Raw genomic sequence first — 26412 nt, 5'->3', positions numbered from 1 at the left:
GGCATTAGAAGTGACATTTATTGAAGTAAATATTTTCTGTACAGTTTCAGAACAAGCAAAGATGCAGTTCTACATCACTTGAAATGAACATCAAAGCCATGATAGTGCGTAGTAAAGTTGAACAATGAAGGCTAAAAAGTGTTGAACCGCCCCTAAACACGACTATGCTTCAAATCACTTTTTCCTCTGACAAAACCCAACATTGCAAATATACTTTTTTTGTTTGTTTTAGGCTTGACGTCAAATAACGAAGGGCTTTTTGTTAGTTTCTAAAAGTGCATACAACATTCTTTGATAATAGTTGTTTCCGCCACATATATTTTCTCCTATACAACTTTTTTTGTAGCAACTAAATGTCCAGTTATATCAAATCTACACACGTTTGTTGATTGCGGATCAGGTAAAACCACGTGGACGCTGATTTGGAGCGGTATGAAACACATGCATGACCAGCATGTACACTAGATGGACTCAAGTATTCATATTCCTTGGTGAAACATTATGAACAAAGGTGGACTAGAACACACATGTTCACTCTATGTAGGTCAGGGCAGTGTGTGGAAACACGTTAGCGCAGCAGTTTCCTTTTCAGACAAGTTTTAGGTATGATAGCGATCAGGTGACCCTTCTGCAGACGACAGTGGAAACTACGTAGATACACAAACTTTTGGACCGCCTCCAAGAATGCCTCCGTGTGCGAACCATGTCTCTGTGTACGAATGCTTCATTCAGTCGTTAATTTTCCATTTTACTGACACAAAATGAGACCCAAAAAGCCAACAGACCAGTGTGGGGAAAAAACGAGGGAATCCCTGTGGATGGAAAAAAATGACTATTTGGAGGAGTACTGTACATTAAAACCTCTAAAGCAGTGGTTCTTAACCTGGGTTCGATGGAACCCTAGGGGTTCGGTGAGTCGGCCTCAGGGGTTCGGCGGAGGTCGAGACACACCCGACTCATCGTGTAAATAAAAACTTCTCCCTATCGGCGTATTACGGATACGACAACAGCAGAAGTCAGACTGATTTGCAGGTGTGTCATTTGTTGTGAGTTTATGCACTGTGTTGGTTTTGTTCTGTGAACAAGGTGATGGTCATGCACGCTTCATTTTGTGCACCAGTTAAAAAAAACATGGTAACACTTTAGTATGGGAACATGCAAATTAGTAACATATTGGCTCTTAACTAGTCATTATTAAGTACTTATTAATGCCTTTTTCGGCATGGCCTTATTATAACCCTAACCCTCTAACCCTCTAACCCTAACCCTCACTAAATAACTCTAAATTAAGTCATTGTTACTTAGAATATGTTCCCCATACTAAAGTGTTACCAAAAACGTATAACTTTGTCTTGAATTTGAAAAAAACATTTTATTTTTCACTAAAGAAGTGTTCGGTGAATGCGCATATGAAGCTGGTGGGGTTCGGTACCTCCAACAAGGTTAAGAACCACTGCTCTAAAGGCTTAGTGGCCACATGCGTGGACAGCACCTTTTAGCTCTTATTTCCAAAATTGTGTACACTACTGAATTGGGATCTTACGGCCGCTTATGTGGACACTTATACTGCCAGAAGAGTGTCAGAAGAGTATAACATACGATAGAATTTGGAAAAAAAAAAGTGTAAAAATAAGAATTAGCATGTCACTAAACATGAAGTACACGTTTGTGTACTTATGGACTAAGTACATCATATCAAAAGATGATTCTTAGTTTTTATTCTAATTAGGGTCCAACAAGCCCAAATAGCAAAGAGAAATAAAAAAAAAAAGCATGTAAACAAACAGCTTGGGCCTTAAGGTTATTTAATAGCACTCCCAAGTATGATTGACCAAGCAGGCTCCGATCCCACTTCTTTCTATCTCACCATACTTGCCAACCTTGAGACCTCCGATTTCGGGAGGTGGGGCGTAGGGGCGTGGTCGGAGGTGGGGCAGGGCGTGGTTAACGGCGTGGTTAAGAGGGGAGGAGTATATTGACAGCTAGAATTCACCAAGTCAAGTATTTCATATATATATATATATATATATATATCTACATCCTGAAAATATGCAAACAAAACTGTGTTTAGATAATTGATACTTCAAACTTGCATAAATAAATATTAAGGAATATAACATAACTTGGCTTCTGAGAGCTTCAAAATGTAATGAATAAAATGCTAAAGTTGTTGATAAACAAGCAATTATTTTAATATTAAATATGGTCATTTTAAATGAATTATTATGATAATTTAAAATTAATTATTTCAAATATGTTTATTTGAATGTATAATTCTATGGCTGGATGTAATAAGGAGTCAGAAAAAACACAAATAAAAATACAATTAATTTTGATGTTTTTAGCAAAATATAGTAAAAATTTATTTATTTATTTATAAAAAAAAAAAATTTAATTAATAAATATATTTATTTTTAGGTAACATAAACATAATACAATTTCTATCTAGTCTGGATGATTTAGTTCTTGTCACCCTGTTGTCCTCCCGTCGTGAAAAAAGGCTGTCCTCACTCAGGTCCGCATGGAGCTGGAGAGGGCGTGGCCTCCAGCTCCGGCTGAAAATCAGGAGATTTTCGGGAGAATATTTGTCCCGGGAGGTTTTCGGGAGAGGCGCTGAATTTCGGGAGTCTCCCGGAAAATTCGGGAGGGTTGGCAAGTATGTATCTCACGGTCTGTCCACTCTTTCCATTCAGCTCCTTGTCAATGTGAGGGATGTTACTTTTTTTAAATGCTTATTATTGTAGCAATATGGTTGGTAAAAGTTTTAGGATGTCTGATTGTTTGGGAGGACACCATAGTGGCTTGTGTGTGTGTGTGTGTGTGTTGGCAGTGCAGTGCATACAGCAAAGTTCAACTTGTCATTAAATAGAACGTTGCACCTGTGTTTGATATACAGTACTGTGTAACACTTTATATTGTGTCCAAAGTGTACAAACCTTCAATAAAATCGGGACTTTTGTCGAGGCTGGAGCCTACTATTCATGTTTACAATGTCTCTTATGGGGAACTCTGCTTTTATGTATGAACTTCTCCATGTTCAAGACCCAATTAAGATTCCACTGTAATCAACTCGATTCTATTATAGCCACAACTAGTCTGAATATAGGAAACTGAACACACACATTCAAAAAGGAGACATAATTAACCTATTGCCGTTATAATTGTTATCAGTGAATTTTGTCTTTAGTTTACACACCCCAAAAACTTTATTATCATTAACGATTGTTTGATTAAGATTTAATTTGTTCTAAACATTTCTAGCAAATGTGTTATGTACATTAGATTGGTTATAGAGTAAAATAGAAGAGGTCCTTGGCATCTTTCAATCTTTCTGTATGCGGCCCTCAGTGGAAAAAGTTTGGACACCCCTGCCCTGTGTCCCAATACTTTAGTCCATATAGTGTATGGTACTTATAAGACTGGCCTCACATGTTGTACGAGTGGAAAGCATGTGGTGACGCCGCATGCTAACAACAGCTGGTGACATGAGCGTGTAGTCCAGCGAAAACAAAAGTTAACAGACCGGATGAAAATAGCAGGTGAACATGCGCCACTAACGAGTACACTGAGGGACTATTACAGTTCAACCTGCTCTTAAAACGCTTGCAAACTAAAGTCATCCATCCACTAGTACCCCAATCGCTTCTTCCTTTAGCTCAGACGTCTCATCGCTTTGATTTGTGTGCGTCGTGTCTTCCACGTCCGACAAGCTAAATGAAAGAAAATGGAAACGATGCATCAGGTTAGTTTTCTTGCAACACTTTGTCACATTGCTAAAAGTTGTGCACTATTAACGCTGCATTCCGTTCGTTGTATTCAGTCACATGACTTTTGAACGGAAGTGAACAAAGTGGTGGGCCACCAAACCAACAGAGTACGCGAGGGGCCTAGATCTTACCACTATAAGCACATACGAGCAACAAATCTAACTATGCAATGGAATCTATCCCTATACGCCAGGGGTGCTCACACTTTTTCTGCAGGCGAGTTACTTTTCAATTCATCAAGTCGTGGGGATCTACCTCATTCATATATATCATTTATATTTACTTATTTATGAAATATATGTTTTTGTTAACAAGTTAAAGGTGTTTAATGATAATACAAGAATGTTTAATACATAGTTAATATTGTTAATAAATTAAAGGTGTTTAATGATAATACAAGTATGTTTAATACATATAGTTAATATTGTTAACACGTTAAAGGTGTTTAAAGATAATGCAAGCATGTTTAACACATAGTTAATATTGTTAACAAGTTAAAGGTGTTTAATGATAATACAAGCATCCATCCATCCATCCATCCATTTTTTACCGCTTATTCCCTTTGGGGTCACGGGTGGCGCTGGAGCCTATCTCAGCTACAATCGGGCGGAAGGCGGGGTACACCCTGGACAAGTCGCCACCTCATCGCAGGGCCAACACAGATAGACAGACAACATTCACACTCACACACTAGGGCCAATTTAGTGTTGCCAATCAACTTATCCCCAGGTGCATGTCTTTAAAAGGTTAAAGGTGTTTAAAGATAATGCAAGCATGTTTAACACATATAGTTAATAAGTTAAAGGTGTTTAATGATAATACAAGCATGTTTAACACATATAGTTAATATTGTTAACAAGTTAAAGGTGTTTAAAGATAATACAAGCATGTTTAACACATATAGATTCCTTTCTTTCATGAAGACAAGAATATAAGTTGGTGTATTACCTGATTCTGATGACTTTTGCAGTGATTGTAATCAGACAGTGGTGCTGATAAGGTCCGCATTTTCGAATGGAGGAGAAAAAAAAGTCCTCCTTTCTGTCCAATACCACATGAAAGTGGTTGGTTTTTGGCATCTTATTTGTCCAGCTTCCGTACTCCTTTGTATACACTTTACAAGAAATACATTGTCGGCAAACTCCGTAGCTTGCTAGCTTGTGCACGCCAGCTTTCTGAGACTCTTGTTTTGTTAGCGCAACTGTGCAACTGTGCAGTCGGTCTTTGGAGTTTTGACGACAGGTACGGCGCCAGAGTCTGTTGAAATAAAGTGTTTCTCGCCTTCCAGTCGGTAATTTTAATGAGCTGTCAACAGCCAGCGTCATCTCAGAAGACCCTCGGGTGCCGTGAATGTCAATCAAGTGACGAAAGTGACGTCATAGTGAAGATTTATGATCGCTCATTATTAGGACTATTTCTTTAATGCCTGTAGCTCGCGATCGACGTAATGAGCACCCCTGCTATACGCTATCAAAAAAAGATTTGTCGAGTGATCTCAAGGATTATTCGTTGGTCGCGTTCCCAGACATGTCGAACTATCTGGTGCTCTAGACACCATTCAACACGACAAAACACATGAAAACTTGGAAAAGCATGGAACTTCTTGGCTGGGTAAAGGACATTGGTATTAAGACTCTTGCAGATAAACAAGCATTATTTTTGCTGGGGTAAGGTTGCATTTCATGATATACATTTACCTCCAAAACCAATGTTTGTTGATGTTGCACGCACCGTTTACCTATATGCATGTTTTTACCGTCATTATCAAAATACAACTATAAATGTCAACGTTGTGTACCGTACTTTTCTGACTATAAGTCGCAGGTTTTTTCATAGTTTGGCCGGGGGTGCGACTTATACTCAGGAGAAGGGATGATACTCGAAACCGATTTTCCCGGTTGTTTGATAAGAAAAGAACCGAGACCTCGGACTCGAATCCCTTTTTGAGAACCGGTACCCGTTATCAAGACCACTATAGTAAAGAAAAAGAGTTAGTTCTTTATTCAAATCCCTGGGAAGGATGTGTGGGGGAGCAGGGTTGGGGTGGGGGCGGGGTTTGGTGGTAGCAGGGGTGTATAATGTAGCCCGGAAGAGTTAGGGCTGCATGGGATTCTGGGTATTTGTTCTGTTGTGTTCAGGTGCAGATGTTCTCCCGAAATGTGTTTGTCATTCTTGTTTGGTTCAAAGTGTGGCGCATTATTAGTAAGAGTGTTAAAATTGTTTTATATGGCCACCGTCAGTGTAACCTGTGTGGCTGTTGACCAAGTATGCTTTGCTGTCACTTACGTGTGCAAGCAGAAGATGCATATAACAAGAGGCTAGGCTGGCACGCTGTTAATACAAATTGTAGAGGGCGCTAAATGCTGTACCATCATGGCACGCCCTTATTATTATTATTGTAAGGGTGGAAATCGGAAAATATTAATCCCGGGAGTTTTCTGCGAGAGGCACTGAAATCCGGAAGTCTCTCGGGAAAATCGGGGGGGCCGACAAGTATGCAGCTGAGCCGCATCAGAGTGATTGAGGAGCCGCGAGTTGCCGACCCCTGCCCTAGCTCATAAAATCACATCTTTCCCCCTATAAAGAAATAATGTTAACTCAAAGTGTATTTCTTTTTTTAGCTTTAACTTTTAATTTTTTAGCATTGTAATCACATTTGCAAACAACTTTTCTCTACATAGAATGTTCTTTCAATAAAGAAATAAAGTGCAAAAATGTCAAAGCATCAAAACAAACAGTCATGTCAAATAGCAGAAAAAGTGCACTTTTTGGAGAGCTGTATTATTTTCAGTTTTGTGCCCAAGGGACTGATTTTATTTAACACTATATTATTATTTATACACCTATAGTGATCACAGAGACAGGTTGTTTTTGTGTTACTGTATACATTTGTTTTTCTGAAAAATCCCACTTAATATACTTTGGGTAACAACAGTCAATATTTATTTATTTATTAGATTTTATTTTTTTCTTATATAATAAAAGTGAGCTTTTGTTAAACCAAATATTGTGTGTTTTTTTCATATACAACAACCTATCTGGACTCGACAAGAGAATCAATAAGAAATCGGTTCGATAAGAGGATTCGATAATAGGCTCGAACTCGATAATTTCTTATCAAACATCATCCCTACACATAAGTCGCACCCCCGGCCAAACTATGAAAAAAAACTGCGACTTATAGTCCGAAAAATACGGTATGTGTAGCAGCAGCCCTTTAAGTGAATAGGTGCACTCTCAACAGTGGTGTTATAATTATGTGACGGTTTGCTGGATCGAAATATGAATCGGTACCAAAAACAAGCCACATCCACCATCCTATTATTGTGTTATGAACCGGTAGCAGCAAATTGATTTGTAATGGTACTAATTTACACAAATAAATGAACGCATGGGAAAAACACTGTCATATTCCTTAGTTGCTTGACACATGTTTGTTGAATCTGTTTCATGGATTAACACTTCCTGAAATCTTGTCCACAAAAGAAGGCAGCCTTATTAAAGTGTAGCACAAACTTGCCTCAGTCTAATAGATGAATAGAACTCTTGTTCGGGGTAGACTGGCATACGCAGGATCTGCAAGTTTGCGCACTCTGGAGTAGTTGACAAAGCCCCTGATGAACAGCATGAAGCCTGCAAGGAAAATAGTTATATGTAAACAACTCTGACGATAGCATTGCAGAAATAAAAATGCTATCCATGATACAACATGTTACTCACCCAAAGCCAGGAACACCCACCACAACCAGTACTGGCCATCAAAGTAGCCAGGGAAGTAGGTTGAAAACTGCGAAGATAAAAAAAAAGGTTTAAGTTATTAGGTGCAGTGAAACAGCACAAAATAAAACTGCTGTATTTATAACTCAGCAGTTGGTTGGAGAATGTGGTTTTATGGCATCACATGCATTGTGTGCATGGAGCTTTAAGAGAACGTAAAGCAATGCAGACCATGTTTGGTTTTCAATGCAATTAGTACAGTAGTATTCACATTCTGCAATATCAATTCCAGATTTTATGTAAATTCTGTATTGTGAAAAATCAGTACAGACCAAATCGAGGACTTTCTATCAACAGGAACAAGTTGTACTTTAGGTACGGAGAGTATTCAGACCTCTTTAAATGTTTCACTCTTTGTTTCATTGCAGGCATTTGATCAAATCAAAAAAGTTCATTTTATTTTTCATTAAAGTAGACCAAGCACCCCATTTTGAAAAACAAAAAACAAATGTAGAATTGTTTGCAAATTTATATATAAAAAAAGAAAAACTGAAATATAACAGTCATAAGTATTCAGACCCTTTGCTCAGTATTGAGTAGAAGCACCCTTTTGAGCTGATACAGCCATGAGTGCTCTTGGGAATGATGCAACATGTTTTTTACACCTGGATTTGGGGCTCCTCTGCCATTCTTCCTTGCCGATCCTCTCCAGTTCTGTCAGGTTGGCTGGTGAACGTTGATGGACAGCCAATTCCAGAGATGCTTAATTGGGTTTAGATCAGGGCTTTCGACCTCATGATTCTCATTTGCTCTGACATGGACTATGAGCTGTAAGGTCTTATTCAGACAGGTGTGTGTATTTCCTAATCAATTCCAATCAGGCTAATTAAACACAGCTAGACTGAAATGAAGGAGCAGAACCATCTCAAGGAGGATCAGAAGAAATGGAGAGCATGTGAGTTATACGAGTGTCACAGCAAAGGATGGGGGCTGAGTGTAAATGAATGAGAAATAAAATTAAGTTTTTGGATTTTAGCAAATGGCTGCAATGAAACAGAGTGAACAATTTAAAGCAGGGGTGCCAAACTCAAATACAGAGTGGGCCAAAATTTAAAAGTGAACAAAGCCGCGGGCCAATGTTGAACAAATTAACCTTTTAATAGGGACCCAAACAAGTTTTGCATTGACTATTGAACAAGCAAGGCTTGTATAACTTTATAGTGACATGCAAAATCGAGTTTCAAATAATAATAATAAAAATATCAATGGCATATCAAATACAATTTAAATAAAAATGTAATGCCTCTTTTCTATTTGCAGCCTTCTGAGGTAAATATCAACATTAACTTTTTCCACAGGCTAATAAATTAGAAAATAAAATAACAATGAATAAACCAACCATTCTGGACTTTAAACTGCTCAGTTTGCAACACACTGATCTAATCTGATGTGCCCAAGCCAGATACCTGCCATCTTTTCTTGGATGCTAGTTCATTAATGTCGGGGCTCAGGCTTTGAGCTGAGACATCCCTCATTATCACCCCCCTCCGTGCGTCGGTTGAGGTGGGCGGGGTTGGGGAGGGCGTGCTTGGTGGTAGCGGGGGTGTATATTGCTGCCCGGAAGAGTTAGGGCTGCATGGGATTCTGGGTATTTGTTTTGTTGTGTTTATGTTGTGTTAAGGTGCGGATGTTCTCCCGAAATGTGTTTGTCATTCTTGTTTGGTGTGGCGTATATTTCTAACAGTGTTAAAGTTATTTATACGGGCACCGTCAGTGTAACCTGTATCGCTGTTGGCCAAGTATGCATTCACGCGTGCATGCTAATGCCGCACATATTATGTGACTGGGCCAGCAGATGCTGGACTGGGTGAAAAGCGGACGTGACGATTTTTGGGAGGGGCACTGAAAATTGAGAGTCTCCCGGGAGGGTTGGCAAGTATGAGAATTAGCGGTGAATGCGGTGTTACCGCGGCACCGCCGCTGAATATAATCGGCGGGCCAGCTCTAGTGTTAATTTGATATCGCCTCAAGGGCCAAGTGAAATTACACGGCGGGCGGGCCAGAGTTTGACACCCATGATTTAAAGGGTCGGATACTTTCGGAATACTTTCCGTACCCACTGTATAATGGGTGCACTCTCTGCTGACCATAACCTTCATTCTTTTTTTTCTAATAAATGCACATCAGCAACATAGTAATTGCACTTTTAACATGTGTGTATAAATAATACAATAATAATAATACAAATAAAACTTTCCGCCGTCCGCCGACACACAGATCACGGCACCCACACACCACCGCTCTCAGGTGCACTCTATTGTAGCAACTGTGTGGAAACTATGTCTACATATTTAAAGTCCGGCGCACTCCATACGGTCCGGATTAGATTTTTTTTTTATCAGTTAAACTCATTTAGCGGTTAAATAAAAGTAACGGAGTACAAATTGAAGCTGTTCTCTAATCGAATTATTAATTAATTTATTCAATGAATCCTCGAAGCCCTTAACGCAATACAATCCAAAAAGTCAAAGCACACAAGGCTGCAAAAAAGACCTTGTATATTATTGATGCAATCACTTATTCCAACTAGTTTATGATGCTAAGTGCCTACCTTCAGCAACATGAATGAACAGAACAATCCAAAAAGTCAGGAAACCAGCAGTAATGCATTGTTATGAAGGGATGACCCAAATAACCATGTACAATCAAGGATGAGTACCGTACATTTTCTAAATGAATGCGTTGAATTAAACTCAACGATAGAATGCGTTGTGTTGATATACAATCTTTCCACATTTGTCCTCTACTGAGTGCCAGCCTTAAGATACGTAAATATTTCTCACCCTGACGATAAGAACCCATTTGATCAGGGACAGGCCAAAGCCCGAGATGGCGCCGTATCGTCCAGCAGCTGATGTGGTCAAACAGAAGGACAAGAAGAAGCCGATCCAGTTGAAGAGGAATGCCACTGAAAAATAACAGCAGCTTTTAACTAATGGATACACTAAAAAACTACTGAATATGCAAAGGATGGCAAATGATGTTGACATTAGCTCTTTGGCATACAACAGCATTGAGTGAAAAATACACCTTTAATGTCTCGCAAAATCAAAGTATCTCACTGGAGCTAAGTTGAGAGCATTTAAACTCCTTAATTTGTATTTTTTGTGCTTCAATAAGAAGTAAGATAATTAGATCCGAGAAGATAAATTTACACTGCAATGAAACTCATATTACTATTAACAGAGGCTAACCTCTTTTGGTACCTCAGTTTTCGCACGCGCAGGTTTTAGACAAAAAAAATGTCACCAAAAAAGTCCAAGTTTCAATACACGGTCTAGGTTTTAGTACGATTAAACATACATTAGTGACTCAGGCTGCATTCGGGCGGAAGGTGGTGTACACCTTGCTCCAGCGACCCCCCCGCGACCCCGAAAGGGACAAGCGGTAGAAAATGGATGGATGGATAGTGACTAAGGCTTTTTGTTTTTTTATACTGAAGCTGCAAAATAAGCCACCAGAAGGCAAAAATAAAGTTATTGCTTATACTACTAATACAGTAGTCCAATCAAAGTCAACAAGAGCCTTACAGTCCATGTTTCCAGAGTGTCACTGAACGCACCGCACTGTGAGGTAGGCCAAGTAAAACAATCAAAGGTACGGTAATATAAACAAACAAAACTAGTTTAAATTTCAAACTGTTATTCAGTTGTAGTCCAAGTTCCTTCCTTTTCTCTGTGCTATTGTTGTGGTACAGACTGGCTCGTGCATGCACATGCATGGTAAAATATTTCGCTGTTGTCATTTCTAATTTAAAGTAGCGTATAGTTCTAACTTAAATCAGTCAGTAGACTCGATATGGAAGCGCTAAAAACTCCAACTTGGCTGACGGGGTGGTGACACAGTCGAAGTGGAGGCACGTAAATAAGACCGCCCACAAAATGGTGCATTCTGAAGATAGTAAGAAAGTGGCTTGAAGATGGTCTGTAAAACAAAATCTATGCAAAATTTTGAACAAAACACTACATACATATTATGTATACCACAAAGAAGTGTTTTATATGTAGGAAAACAATATAGCCTGTTTAAAGTGTGTTTTTCTTACTAAAGAAAGTCAGCATGAATATGCCGTCATTTCCTATTCGCAGCTGGTCGGCGTCCTCAAAGTCGTCTCTGGCCACAAAGTCCTCATCCTGCGCTACCAGAGAGACACAATAAATGACCTTTGTCTTTTGGGTATAAAGTACAGACAGGTATATGCACAAAAACAACGACATACGGTGACTCTCCCGTTGACAAGAGGGACGGCTGCCTCCACTTTGCTTCTTTCTGCTTCATCATAAGAGGGCAAAGTGGTGGCCACATTGTAGGACGGTGGGTTGGGGAATCTTCCCCCATCTTCCTTATATTCAAAGAAAGCTGGAAAGGAGACAAATAGTTCAGATCATCCCGATTTTCTCGAAATGCCGGAAAAAACAACCTCCCAACATTCGTTTGAGTGGGTTTGAACACAGCTGGAAATAGGTTGAATAAAGCAGAGCAAAAAATGAAGCAAGGTTGGGAATACATTAGAGTAATATGCATCCATTACTGCTAATGTTCTGTCTCCTGCAATCTAAGCCTTTCTTGCAGGACATTTGGCTGTTTGCCAGCAACAAACACAAAAGCAGCAGTCAAGTGAGTCACCCAGTTTCAAACTACACCTACATACACAATCTTGTCAAGAATTATGACTTGGAAAGTGCTTTTCAAACAGCCTTGTGTACAAACAGTACACATTATAGTAGTTCTACATCTATAAAACTGATCATTCATTCACAAGTATATGTTTAAATGCTAATGAAATTTCTTTGGAATATCAATCAAATGACTATAAAGCCACAAAAAATAGACAAAAATCGGCCTCAAAAGTCCCCGAATGGACATTTTGCAGTAGTGTAGAATAGGGATGTCCCGATCCGATATTTGGATTGGATCGGCCGCCGATATTTTCAAAAAAATGCGTATCGGCAAGGCATGGGAAAATGCCGATCCAGATCCATTTAAAAAAAACCTTCGCTCCGTGTTTTCCAACGCACCTATTTAAATAGTACATTCCACTTTTCTGCTGCTCCCTAATTTCCGTTCCGCATTTTCCAGCACACCTTCAACACATCCACAGGTCTGTGGATTCTCACGCAGTTGCTTTTAGCTGCTGGCATTACACGACAGGCTCTTCTCACTCTTTTCTGTGTCTGTGCTTCTCACAGACAGCAAGCGCACCTTCTTACACACGTCACATACTGTCACGTCATACGTCACATACGTATACGTCCTCCCCGAGCAGAGAGGTAGCAACATGGCTAACGTTAGCTGTGATGCTAGCGCAGCCGTGTGACCAACGTTCTCTCTAAGGTGCGCGCTTGTGCAATTGTGCACTGTTTAAACGTCCTCTGCGCATAGCAATTATATGCCACACACAAAATCAAATAAAAAATAAGCGCATAACAATTTTCGACACACGGACACGACAGAGAAAAGAGTTTTCGTCATCATTGTTCAAATATCGTGACGTCTGTCGAGACGCTTATCTCCGTTCGGTGCCACACGTCCACACCATCAAAATGCCGAGGCAAAAATTTCCAGGTCAACACCGTCTGAAAAAGTAGTGATTTTTTTAGTTGTGATTTCCTTCTCTGCATGAAAGTTTAAAAGTAGCATATATTAATGCAGTATGAAGAAGAATGTTTTAATGTAGACATGCAAGCCTTGAAAGAAAATGTTGAAAATCAAGACTACATTTCCTGCAAATGGGTGCATTTCTACTCTATATTTTAACTTTAGATTTATTCTCATATCAAACTCTTTTGGCTGTCTTTTTGACACTTACATCCGGCGCCCCCCTCCACACCCTGGATTATAAATAATGTAAATAATTCAATGTGATTATCTTGCGTGATGACTGTATTATGATGATAGTATATATCTGTATCATATCTGTAAGTGGACCCCGACTTAAACAAGTGTAAAAACTTATTGGGGTGTTACCATTTAGTGGTCAATTGTACGGAATATGTACTTCACTGTGCAACCTACTAATAAAAGTCTCAATCAATCAATCAAAACACATAGAATCATCATACTGCTGTGATTATATGCATCAAGTGTTCATTCAAGGCTAAGGCAAAATATCGAGATATATATTGTGTATCGCAATATGGCCTTAAAATATCGCAATATTAAAAAAAGGCCATATCGCCCAGCCCTTGTTTCAATGATGCCATTTCTGTTTGTCATGTATAATTTTGTCTATTTTGTGTTTATCCTTGAATAAACAGCTCAGTTTCTTGATACCAACCATTGTGTATTATTCAAACTCCCCTAATTCAGCTGGCTAGTTGTTATCAAGAGTACTAAAACCCTTTTCAACATGATTCTGACAACTAAGTAGGCTAAATAACTTTAAACTTTAATACTTGCTCGGATAGGCCATTATCGGTCAGTATTGGTATCGGTCAGTATCGGTATCGGATCGGAAGTGCAAAAACAATATCGGTATCAGATCGGAAGTGCAAAAACCTGGATCGGGACATCCCTAGTGTAGAACTCCATTACATTATAAAATGAAGATTTAAACTTGCAAATAAATTGTGGTAGCTCATAATGCAGAATGGAAAAATAAGTCAATACTTTCGCTGACATTGTCAATACATTTAGAGAATAATGATCCTGTAGTTGTTGATATAACTACTGTATTATATGCCATTTGATACAGTGTTCCAGTTTTTCCCCCCTAAAATATATATTGTTTCCTATTTGCTCAAGTAAAATTCACTGTAAAGTTAAATAATGATGTAATCATAGATTATTTTAGAGGCAATATGAATATTGCAAGAATCAGAATAGTTGTTATTGCCATTGTTTGAGAACGGGTTCACAAACTAGGAATTTTTATTGGTGCAATCGTGCAACATAAAACGCATATAACACAGAATAGGTAATAAAAAGAGCTGTAACTGAGCTATCAGATTTTGTTATTGTTCATGTGTCTGATGGCCGAGGGGAAAAAACTGTGAATGCTTAATCAAAATATGTAGGCGTGAGCGAGCAGTATAACGGCCACAATGGAAAACAATTCCGAGAAGAAAGTGTAGATTTTAAGCTGTTACCACTAAGCTTCTGATGTGCAAAAAAAACGATTGTTGAGCAAAATTAGTAAATATATTTATTACATAAAGACATGTACCCATTTTACAAAATAAAGTACAGTACAAGCAACAAACATGTAACAGTACTAGGGATGTCCCGATCCGATATTTGGATCGGATCGGCTGCTGATATTTGCCAAAAATTGCGTATCGGCAAGGCATGGGAAAATGCCGATCCAGATCCAGTTTAAAAAAAACTCCGGTCCGTGTTTTCCAACGCACCGATTTAAATAATACATTCCACTTTTCTGCTGCTCCGTAATTTCCGTTCCGCATTTTCCAGAACACCTTCAACACATCCACAGGTCTGTGAATTCTCACGCAGTTGCTTTTAGCTGCTGGCATTACACGACAGGCTCTTCTCACTCTTTCCTGTGTCTCCCTCTCACAGACAGCAAGTGCACCTTCTTACACACGTCACATACTGTCACGTCATACGTCACGTACGTATACGTCCTCCCTGAGCAGAGAGGTAGCAGCATGGCTAACGTTAACTGTGATGCTAGCGCAGCCGTGCGAGCAACGCTCCCTCTAAGGTGCTCGCCTGTGCAATTGCGCACTGTTTAAGCGTCCTCTGCGCATAGCAAATCTATGCCACGCACAAAATCTAATAAAAAAATAAGCGCATAACAATTTTCGACACACGGACACGACAGAGAAAACAGTTTTCGTCATCATTGTTCAAATATTGTGACGTCTGTCGAGACGCTTATCTCCATTCGGTGCCACACGCCCACACCATCAAAATGCCGAGGCAAAAATTTCCAGATCAACGCCGTATGAAAAAATTAGTGATTTTTTTAGTTGTGATTTCCTTCTCTGCATGAAAGTTTAAAAGTAGCATATATTAATGCAGTATGAAGAAGAATGTTTTAATGTAGACATGCAAGCCTTGAAAGAAAATTTTGAAAATCAAGACTACATTTCCTGCAAATGGGTGCATTTCTACCCTATATTTTAACTTTAGATTTATTCTCATATCAAACTCTTTTGGCTGTCTTTTTGACACTTACATCCGGCGCCCCCCTCCACACCCTGGATTATAAATAATGTAAATAATTCAATGTGATGATCTTGTGTGATGACTGTATTATGATGATAGTATATATCTGATAGTATATAGCTGTATCATTAAACAAGTTGAAAAACTTATTCGGGTGTTACCATTTAGTGGTCAATTGTACGGAATATGTACTTCACTATGCAACCTACTAATAAAAGTCTCAATCAATCAAAACACATAGAATCATCATACTGCTGTGATTATATGCATCAAGTGTTCATTCAAGGCTAAGGCAAAATATCGAGATATATATTGTGTATCGCAATATGGCCTTAAAATATGGCAATATTAAAAAAAGGCCATATCGCCCAGCCCTAGTTCAATGATGCCATTTCTGTTTGTCATGTATAATTTTGTCTATTTTGTGTTTATCCTTGAATAAACAGGTCAGTTTCTTGTTACCAACCATTGTGTATTATTCAAACTCCCCTAATTCAGCTGGCTAGTTGTTATCAAGAGTACTAAAACCCTTTTCAACATGATTCTGACAACTAAGTAGGCTAAATAACTTTAAACTTTAATACATACTCGGATAGGCCAGTATCGGTCAGGATCGGTATCGAATCGGAAATGCAAAAACAATATCGGTATCGGATCGGAAGTGCAAAAACCTGGATCGGGACATCCCTAAACAGTACAGAAGTAAATGTATATTATATAAAGACATGTACCCATTTTAGAAAATAAAGTACCGTACAAGCAAAAAACATGTAACGGTACAGAAAAATAAATTTCTAATTTACTAACTAATTAAGAACACAACATTTTTTAATAATGTTAATAAAGTCAAACTGCACTTTAGTATAATTTTGCTCAGCAATGTTTTTTTTGCACATCAGAAGTTTAGTGGTAACAGCTTAAAATCTACACTTTCTTCTCGGAATTGTTTTCCATTGTGGCCGTTATACTGCTCGCTCACGCCTACATATTTGGATTAAGCATTCCTCCCACTTCTGCCGCCGTTTGTTGTGAGATAAAAGATTGTAAAAAAAAAAGAAAACAAAGACACAAGATAGAAGATAATGGTTTCCAACCTGAATTTGCTGCAACCACACTGCTGTAAGGGGGTGGTGGTACCTCCTGAGCAGGACCCTCTTGAGATGGTGGGAGTGGCTCCTCCTCATGATTCACCAGCTGAGTGATAATCAATAGGCTGTCAATACCAAATGCCTCATTTGGCAAAGCTCTACATGCTGACTAAGAACTATGTGAACATAGATACTTCAATCAAGTTAAATGTGCCTTGTTTACATAAGACATTGATCACAACCCAGACAGATAAGATGTTTTTGAAAATACAGTGCAACATGTGGTCATTTAAGAGGCCATTTCTGCAACCAGCATCATTCCTAAAATGATATTCCTGAACACGATCACTTATACCAGTGTTTTTCAACCACTGTGCCGTGAGATACAGTCTGGTGTGCCGTGGGAGATTGTCATTTTAGTTATTTGGGTTAAAAATATTTTTTGCAAACCAGTAATTACAATCCGCAAATAATGTGCCATTGTTGAGTATCAGTGCTGTCTAGAACTCGGCAGAGTAACCGTGTAATACTCTTCCATATCAGTAGGTGGCAGCAGGTAGCTAATTACTTTGTAGATGTCGGGAACATGGTTTGTCATGATCACAATATAAAGACGACAGCGGGAGGCAGTGTGCAGGTAAAAATGTATCTAATGCTTAAACCAGAAATAAACAAAAGGTGAGTGCCCCTAAAAAAAAAAGCATTGAAGCTTAGGGATGGCTACGCAGAACGAAACTACAACTGAACTGGCTACAAAGTAAAGAAAAACAGAATGCTGGACGACAGCAAAGACTTACAGCGTGTGGAGCAGAGATGGCGTCCACAAAGGACATCCGTACATGGCATGACAACAATGTCGACACAAAGAAGGATAGCAACAACTGAAATAGTCTTGATTGCTAAAACAAAGCAGGTGCGTGGAATGGCTCTCAAAGGAAGACATGGAACTGCAACAGGAAAATACCAACAAAACAGGAAAAGCCACCAAAATAGGAGCACAATACAAGAACTAAAACACTACACACAGGAAAACAACAACAAATTCAAAATAAGTCACAGCGTGTTGTGACAATACACCTACTTTGAGACAAGAGCTAAAGTGATGCATGGTTGGTTATGGTTTAAATTAATATTTAACAATTGCGATAACGTTTTTTTATGTCAATATCGACTTCAATTTTTGTAATGATTTCTGTTGGCTTCGGATTTGTGCTTTGGCCCAAAAAAGGTTGAAAAACACTGACTTATACTGTATATCCCTGTTATTTACTCTATTAATTGATGTTATAAACTTGTGCAGCCCTTTGAGACACTCGTGATTTAGGGCTATATAAGTAAACATTGATTGATTGATAATGAACCCGTTGTAAACCTTACATTGGCAAACGTACACAGCCGGTGATAAGACAAACTAGGGCTGGGCGATATATCGATACACTCGATATATCGCGGGTTTGTCTCTGTGCGATATAGAAAATGACTATTTCGTGATATTGGAGTATACGTTCTCACGCAGTTGCTTTTAGCTGCGGGCATTCACTACAGGCTCTTCTCACTCTTTCTAGTCTCTCCTTCTCACAGAGACTTAAACAAGCGCACCTTCTTACATACGTCACATACTGTACGTACACGCCCTCGCGGAGCAGAGAGGTAGCAGCATGGGTAACATTAACTGTGGTGCGAGTGGTAATACGAGAGAAAAAGGTGCGAATCTGGTAACAAATGAAGGAATATTTAATTCCCAAGAAAAACAGCAAGGGGTCCATCGTCTGGCTGTGGTTTGGCTTAAAGTGGGAATATGTCAAACAGACAACCGTAATTTGTCAAGTGTGGGGCAAAAAGCGTAGCTGCGTAATGCTACAAAAAGTAACATTACTGCTAATATGTAGCATCATTTGAAAAGTCACCTGCTAGAGAATGAAGAGTGCGTACTCCGCATGTCAACATCTCCGTTCGGTGCCACACCAACAAAATGCAGAGGCAACCATTTCCACATCAACACCGTATGAAACAAATAGTCCACGACATAAGGGGATAACGTCCGCCGGAACCTACCACATAGCAAAGGACGTACACTATTTGATTTCCTATTATGCAGCTCATTTTCGTTTGACAGTTATTGACATATCTTGTGTGACATCATGCACAGAAGTACACTTTATTTGTTTTAAACTATTGTAGTGGCGTTCTGTACAAAAGGTGCACTTTAATTTAGTGTTGTTTTGATATGTCATCTTAGTGACATCATTCACAAAAGTGCACTAATAGCTTGTTTTAAAATGTCTCTGACAATCTTGCACTTTCTGTTTTGAAATGACATGAATGCTTAATAACTGTTTAATAAATACAGTTTTGGTCAAATGACTTAGTTGTAGAGATGTCCGATATATCGGCTGATAAATGCTTAAAAATGTAATATCGGAAATTATCGGTATCGGTTTTTTATTATCTGTTTTTTTTTTGTTTGTTTTTTATTAAATCAACATAAAAAACACAAGATACACTTACAATTAGTGCACCAACCCAAAAAACCTCCCTCCCCCATTCACACTCATTCACACAAAAGGGTTGTTTCTTTCTGTTATTAATATTCTGGTTCCTACATTATATATCAATATAGATCAGTGGTTCTTAACCTTGTTGGAGGTACCGAATCCCACCAGTTTCACATGCGCATTCACCGAACCCTTCTTTAGTGAAAAATAAAATGTTTTTTTTTTTTAATTCAAGACAAAGTTATGTTTTTTTTACTGGTGCACAAAATGAAGCGTGCATAAACATCACCTTGTTCAAAGAACAAAACCAACGCAGTGCATAAACTCACAACAAATTACACACCTGCAAATCAGTCTGACTTCTGCTGTTCCTGTATCCATAATAAGCCGATAGGGAGAAGTTTTTATTTACACAATGAGTCGGGTGTGTCTGGACCTCCGCGGCGAAGGCTGTGCCGAACTCCTGAGGCCGACTCACCGAACCCTTAGGGTTCAATCGGACCCAGATTAAGAACCACTGATATAGATCAATACAGTCTGCAGGGATACAGTCCGTAAGCACACATGATTGTGCGTGCTGCTGGTCCACTAATAGTACTAACCTTTAACACTTAATTTTACTTATTTTCATTAATAACTAGTTTCTATGTAACTGTTTTTATATTTAGGGCCCGCATTGCATAAGGACTCCCTGTGGGAGTCCTTATGCAATGGGACATAAGGACCTATTGAATTTGTAAGGTTTTATTCTTTATTCTTCCGCCACCACATTAAACTGTAATTTGACCCACTTAACATGCTTCAAAACTCACCATATTTGACCCACACATCAGGACCTGCAAAAATTGCCTTTTTTTAAAAAAAAACGAACCACAAAACTCAAAATTGCGCTCTAGCGCACCCTAGAAAAAAAAAAAATAGACTGCCTGTAACTCCCACTAGGAAGGTCGGAGGGACATGAAACAAAAACCTCTATGTAGGTCTGACAAAAATCAACAGGAAGTTGGCAATTCCCCCTTCAAGACAAAAAAGTACTAAAAACAGTCACTTTTGCCTCTTTGAGCTGTAATTTGACCCCCTTAACATGCTTCAAAACTCACCGAACTGAACACACACATCAGGACTGGCAAAAATTGCGATATAATAAAAAAACCTAACCCCAAATCTCAAAATTGTGCTCTAGCGCAATTTTTTAATGAAACGCACAAAAAACTGCTCCTCGGATGAAAAAACTGACAAAACTGCCTGTAACTCCCACTGGGAAGGTCGGAGAGACATGAAACAAAAACCGCTATGTAGGTCTCACTTAGACCTACATTTCATAAATTGACAACTCCCAGCAAAAATCAACAGGAAGTTTGCTATTCCCCCTTCAAAACAAATTTTTTGTAAAAACCGGTCACCTTCCTTCAAAAACTATCTCCTCTGAGCGCGTTTGTCGTTTCGGCTTCAAACTAACACAGGAGAGAGATTAAACCCTTGTGTATAAAATAACAGAACAGCGTTTTAATACCTGCTCCAGTTTTGATTTTATGACCCTTCAAAGACCCGCTGCGCTGATGCTGCTGCACTGCTGTTTTTTTAAGATGGCTGCTTAAAAGCAGGAAGCACCAACGTGCCCACACAATGCAGACAAGGTAGGTACACTAGACAAAAGTCTTGGGACACTTATGACTATCACTGGACAAAATTATTGGGACATTTAGGACTAGCACCTGCCAAATATGCGGGCCCGACCAATGCTGCTTGCAGCTTTAATGTTTTACTTGCTTTTTTATTCAAGAAAACATTTTTAATTTATTTATCTTATTTCATTTTATTAATTTTTTTTTTTTTTTTAAAAAGGACCTTATCTTCACCAAATTAGGCATAATAATGTGTTAATTCCACGACTGTATATATCGGTATCGGTTTATATCTGTATCAGTTGATACCGGTATCGGTAATGGAAGAGTTGGACAATATCGGAATATCGGCAAAAAGCCATTATCGGACATCCCTACTTCCCTCTCTGCATGAAAGTTTAAAATGAGCATATATTAATGCAGTATGAAGAAGAATGTTTTAATGTTGACACAGAATCACCATACTGCTGTGATTAGCACTCCACAAGTCCACAAATCCAAGGCTAAGGCAAAATATCGAGATACATATCGTGTATCGCGATATGGCCTAAAAATATCGAGATATTAAAAAAAGGCCATATCGCCCAGCCCAGGGGTCAGCACCTCAAAATGTTGAAAGAGCCATATAGGACCAAAAATACAAAAACAAATCTGTCTGGAGCCGCAAACAAATTAAAAGCCATATTACATACAGATAGTGTGTCATGAGATATATATTGAATTGAGATGACTTAAAGGAAACTAAATGACCTCAAATATACCTACAGATGAGGCATAATGATGCAATATGTACATATAGCTAGCCTAAATAGCATGTTAGCATCGATTAGCTTGCAGTCATGCAGTGACCAAATATGTCTGATTAGCACTCCACACAAGTCAATAACATCAACAAAACTCACCTATGTGCATTCATGCACAACGTTAAAAGTTTGGTGGACAAAATGAGACAGAAAAAGAAGTGGCATAAAACACGTCCTAGAAAGTCAGAGAAAGTTATACATGTAAACCAGGGGTGCTCATTACGTCGATCGCGAGCTACCGGTCGATCTCGGAGGGTGTGTCAGTCGATCACCAGCCAGGCATTAAAAAAATAGTCCTAAAAATGAGCGATCATAAATCTTCACTATGACGTCACTTTCGTCACTTGATTGACATTCACGGCACCCGAGGGTCTTCTGAGATGACGCTGGCTGCTGCCAGCTCATTAAAATTACCGACTGGAAGGCGAGAAACACTTTATTTCAACAGACTCTGGCGCCGTACCTGTCGTCAAAACTCCAAAGACCGACTGCACAGTTGCGCTAACAAAACGAGTCTCAGAAAGCTGGCGTGCACAAGCTAGCAAGCTACGGAGTTTGCCGACAATGTATTTCTTGTAAAGTGTATACAAAGGAGTACGGAAGCTGGACAAATAAGATGCCAAAAACCAACCACTTTCATGTGGTACTGGACAGAAAGGAGGACTTTTTCCTCCTCCATTCGAAAATGCGGACCTTATCATCACCACTGTCTGATTCCAATCAATGCAAGTCATCACAATCAGGTTATACACCAACTTATATTCTTGTCTTCATGAAAGAAAGGAATCTATATGTGTTAAACATGCCTGTATTATCTTTAAACACCTTAACTTGTTAACAATATTAACTATATGTGTTAAACATGCTTGCATTATCTTTAAACACCTTTAACCTATTAATAATATTAACTATATGTATTAAACATGCCTGTATTATCATTAAACACCTTTAACTTGTTAACAATATTAACTATATAAATAAATGATAAATGGGTTGTACTTGTATCGCGCTTTTCTACCTTCAAGGTACTTAAAGCGCTTTGACACTACTTCCACATTTACCCATTCACACACACATTCACACACTGATGGAGGGAGCTGCCATGCAAGGCGCTAACCAGCACCCATCAGGAGCAAGGGTGAAGTGTCTTGCTCAGGACACAACGAACATGATGAGGTTGGTACTAGGTGGGGATTGAACCAGGGACCCTCGGGTTGCGCACGGCCACTCTTCCACTGCGCCACGCTGTATTAAACATGCTTGCAGTATCTTTAAACACCTTTAACTTGTTAACAATATTAACTATATGTATTAAACATACTTGTATTATCATTAAACACCTTTAATTTATTAACTATATGTATTAAACATTCTTGTATTATCATTAAACACCTTTAATTTATTAACAATATTAACTATGTGTTAAACGTGATTGCATTATCATTAAACACCTTTAATTTATTAACAATATTAACTATATGTGTTAAACATGCTTGCATTATCATTAAACACCTTTAACTTAACAAAAACATCCATCCATCCATCCATTTTCTACGGCTTATTCCCTTTGGGGTCGCGGGGGGCGCTGGAGCCTATCTCAGCTACAATGGGGCGGAAGGCGGGGTACACCCTGGACAAGTCGCCACCTCATCGCAGGGCCAACACAGATAGACAGACAACATTCACACTCACATCCACACACTAGGGCCAATTTAGTGTTGCCAATCAACTTATCCCCAGGTGCATGTCTTTGGAAGTGGGAGGAAGCCGGAGTACCCGGAGGGAACCCACGCAGTCACGGGGAGGACATGCAAACTCCACACAGAAAGATCCCGAGCCCGGGATTGAACCCAAGACTACTCAGGACCTTCGTATTGTGAGGCAGATGCACTAACCCCTCTGCCATATATTTCATAAATAAGTAAATATAAATGATATATATGAATGAGGTAGATCCCCACGACTTGATGAATTGAAAAGTAACTCGCCTGCAGAAAAAGTGTGAGCACCCCTGATGTAAACAAACTACGGTGAGTTCAAGGACCGCCAAAATTAGTAGGACAAAATGGCGCTCGCCAAATACTCGAATCAGTGAAGCATGTTTAATATAAACAGTGTGCTTTATAACAATTAGGGAGGTTTGTGTCATCTTTGTCCTCCTACAGAAACCATATTAAAACAAAAAAAATTCCCCCTCATCTTTTTCCATTTTCCATACATTTTTGAAAAAGCTCCATAGAGCCACTAGGGCGGCGCTAAAGAGCCGCATGCGGCTCTAGAGCCGCGGGTTGCCGACCCCTGGCCCAGCCCTAAGACAAATACATATTAACGTTAATAAACCAGCAACCTAAAAACTAAAGCTTCTAATGTTCTGAAAGCAAGATGTTGACTTATAATCAACGATCTGCAAACGACTGAGCTCATGCTAACGAATGCTAGCTAATGCTAGTAACATATGTGAAAACGGGTCGTTTATATGTAAAAAAAAAAAAAAAACGCTTGTCACACACGGTTCGTTTTGTAAATAAGTGTGTGAAATAGGTTTTGATAAAGGTTAACGCGCCCTGTCGTTATATCCGCTCCGTTTGCGTTGAAATGTCAACAAAAGCTATGTCGCCAATGACAGGCTAACTGGTTAGCTCATAGAGGCTAGCGTCGCTTCGGCGAGACAAGACCTACCTCCTGATATCTCACACTGCTAGTTTGCTCTGCCATCTTGTAGGAGCAGGAGAATCGTTCAAATGTCGCCTTCCCACTACGGTGTTAAGTGTGGGTTGAATTTGAACGACTCTCCCCGACAAAGTAGCGAGGTTAATGTTGCCTCAAAGTCGGCTGACTTCTTCCTCCTTCTCACGCTTCTAAAGCAGGTTTGGTGCTGCGTTCAAGGCTGTGGGATGAATCGCTATGTTTCACATCGCATCCTCTAATCAGTGCAAATCGACAGAGAGATCAACATATGACGTAAGCAAGAACTATCGTTTTGATAGCTCGTCATAATAGGCGGGATCTAAGTAATATAGTAGCTGTGTAAAACAACACAAACTGAGCCGAGTCTATAAAATCCGCTACACCTCCCTGATAGCGAAGTACATGTCGAACTACAAACCCCGTTTCCATATGGGAAGTTGTGTTAGATGTAAATATAAACGGAATACAATGATTTGCAAATCATTTTCAACCCATATTCAGTTGAATGCACTACAAAGACAAGATATTTCATGTTCAAACTCATAAACTTTTTTTTTTTTTTTTGCAAATAATAATTAACTTACAATTTCATGGCTGCAACACGTGCCAAAGTAGTTGGGAAAGGGCATGTTCACCACTGTGTTACATGGCCTTTCCTTTTAACAACACTCAGTAAACGTTTGGGAACTGAGGAGACACATTTTTTAAGCTTCTCAGGTGGAATTCTTTCCCATTCTTGCTTGATGTACAGCTTAAGTTGTCAAACAGTCCGGGGATCTCCGTTGTGGTATTTTAGGCTTCATAATGCGTCACACATTTTCAATGGGAGACAGGTCTGGACTACAGGCAGGCCAGTCTAGTACCCTCACTCTTTTACTATGAAGCCACGTTGATGTAACACGTGGCTTGGCATTGTCTTGCTGAAATAAGCAGGGGCGTCCATGGTAGCGTTGCTTGGATGGCAACATATGTTGCTCCAAAACCTGTATGTACCTTTCAGCATTAATGGCGCCTTCACAGATGTGTAAGTTACCCATAACTTGGGCACTAATACACCCCCATACCATCACACATGCTGGCTTTTCAACTTTGCGCCTATAACAATCCAGATGGTTCTTTTCCTCTTTGGTCCGGAGGACACGACGTCCACAGTTTCCAAAAACAATTTGAAATGTGGACTCGTCAGACCACAGAACACTTTTCCACTTTGTATCAGTCCATCTTAGATGAGCTCAGGCCCAGCGAAGCCGACGGTGTTTCTGGGTGTTGTTGATAAACGGTTTTCGCCTTGCATAGGAGAGTTTTAACTTGCACTTACAGATGTAGCGACCAACTGTAGTTACTTACAGTGGGTTTCTGAAGTGTTCCTGAGCCCATGTGGTGATATCCTTTACACACTGATGTCGCTTGTTGATGCAGTACAGCCTGAGGGATCGAAGGTCACGGGCTTAGCTGCTTACGTGCAGTGATTTCTCCAGATTCTCTGAACCCTTTGATGATATTACGGAGCATAGATGGTGAAATCCCTAAATTCCTTGCAATAGCTGGTTGAGAAAGGTTTTTCTTAAACTGTTCAACAATTTGCTCACGCATTTGTTGACAAAGTGGTGACCCTCGCCCCATCCTTGTTTGTGAATGACTGAGCATTTCATGGAATCTACTTGTATACCCAATCATGGCACCCACCTGTTCCCAATTGGCCTGTTCACCTGTGGGATGTTCCAAATAAGTGTTTGATGAGCATTCCTCAACTTTATCAGTATTTATTGCCACCTTTACCCAACTTCTTTGTCACGTGTTGCTGGCATCAAATTCTAAAGTTAATGATTATTTGCAAAAAAAAAAAAAATGTTAATCAGTTTGAACATCAAATATGTTGTCTTTGTAGCATATTCAACTGAATATGGCTTGAAAATGATTTGAAAATCATTGTATTCCGTTTATATTTACATCTAACACAATTTCCTAACTCATATGGAAACAGGGTTTGTACTTCCTTAATGTAACTGACCGCCATAACCACAACACCAGGGGGAGCT

General features: G+C 39.3%; 1 protein-coding gene across 1 annotated transcript; it reads right to left on the bottom strand.

Moving 5' to 3' along the window:
• ndfip1 (Nedd4 family interacting protein 1) lies at positions 1–24600 on the bottom strand. Its single transcript, XM_061927973.2, has 8 exons — positions 24365–24600; positions 16769–16868; positions 11764–11903; positions 11590–11677; positions 10328–10452; positions 7488–7554; positions 7288–7400; positions 1–3710 (listed from the first exon to the last, which is right to left on the bottom strand). The coding sequence occupies exons 1-7, from the start codon at positions 24398–24400 to the stop codon at positions 7294–7296; spliced, it is 663 nt and encodes a 220-aa protein (XP_061783957.1). The 5' UTR covers positions 24401–24600; the 3' UTR covers positions 1–3710; positions 7288–7293.
• Between the last annotated feature and the right edge of the window lie 1812 nt (positions 24601–26412).

Source organism: Nerophis lumbriciformis, linkage group LG35, assembly GCF_033978685.3.
Source record: "Nerophis lumbriciformis linkage group LG35, RoL_Nlum_v2.1, whole genome shotgun sequence".
In the NCBI taxonomy this organism is placed as follows: domain Eukaryota; kingdom Metazoa; phylum Chordata; class Actinopteri; order Syngnathiformes; family Syngnathidae; genus Nerophis; species Nerophis lumbriciformis.
The sequence above is the reverse complement of the archived record's forward strand: the minus strand, read 5'-3'. Positions and strand labels throughout refer to the sequence as shown.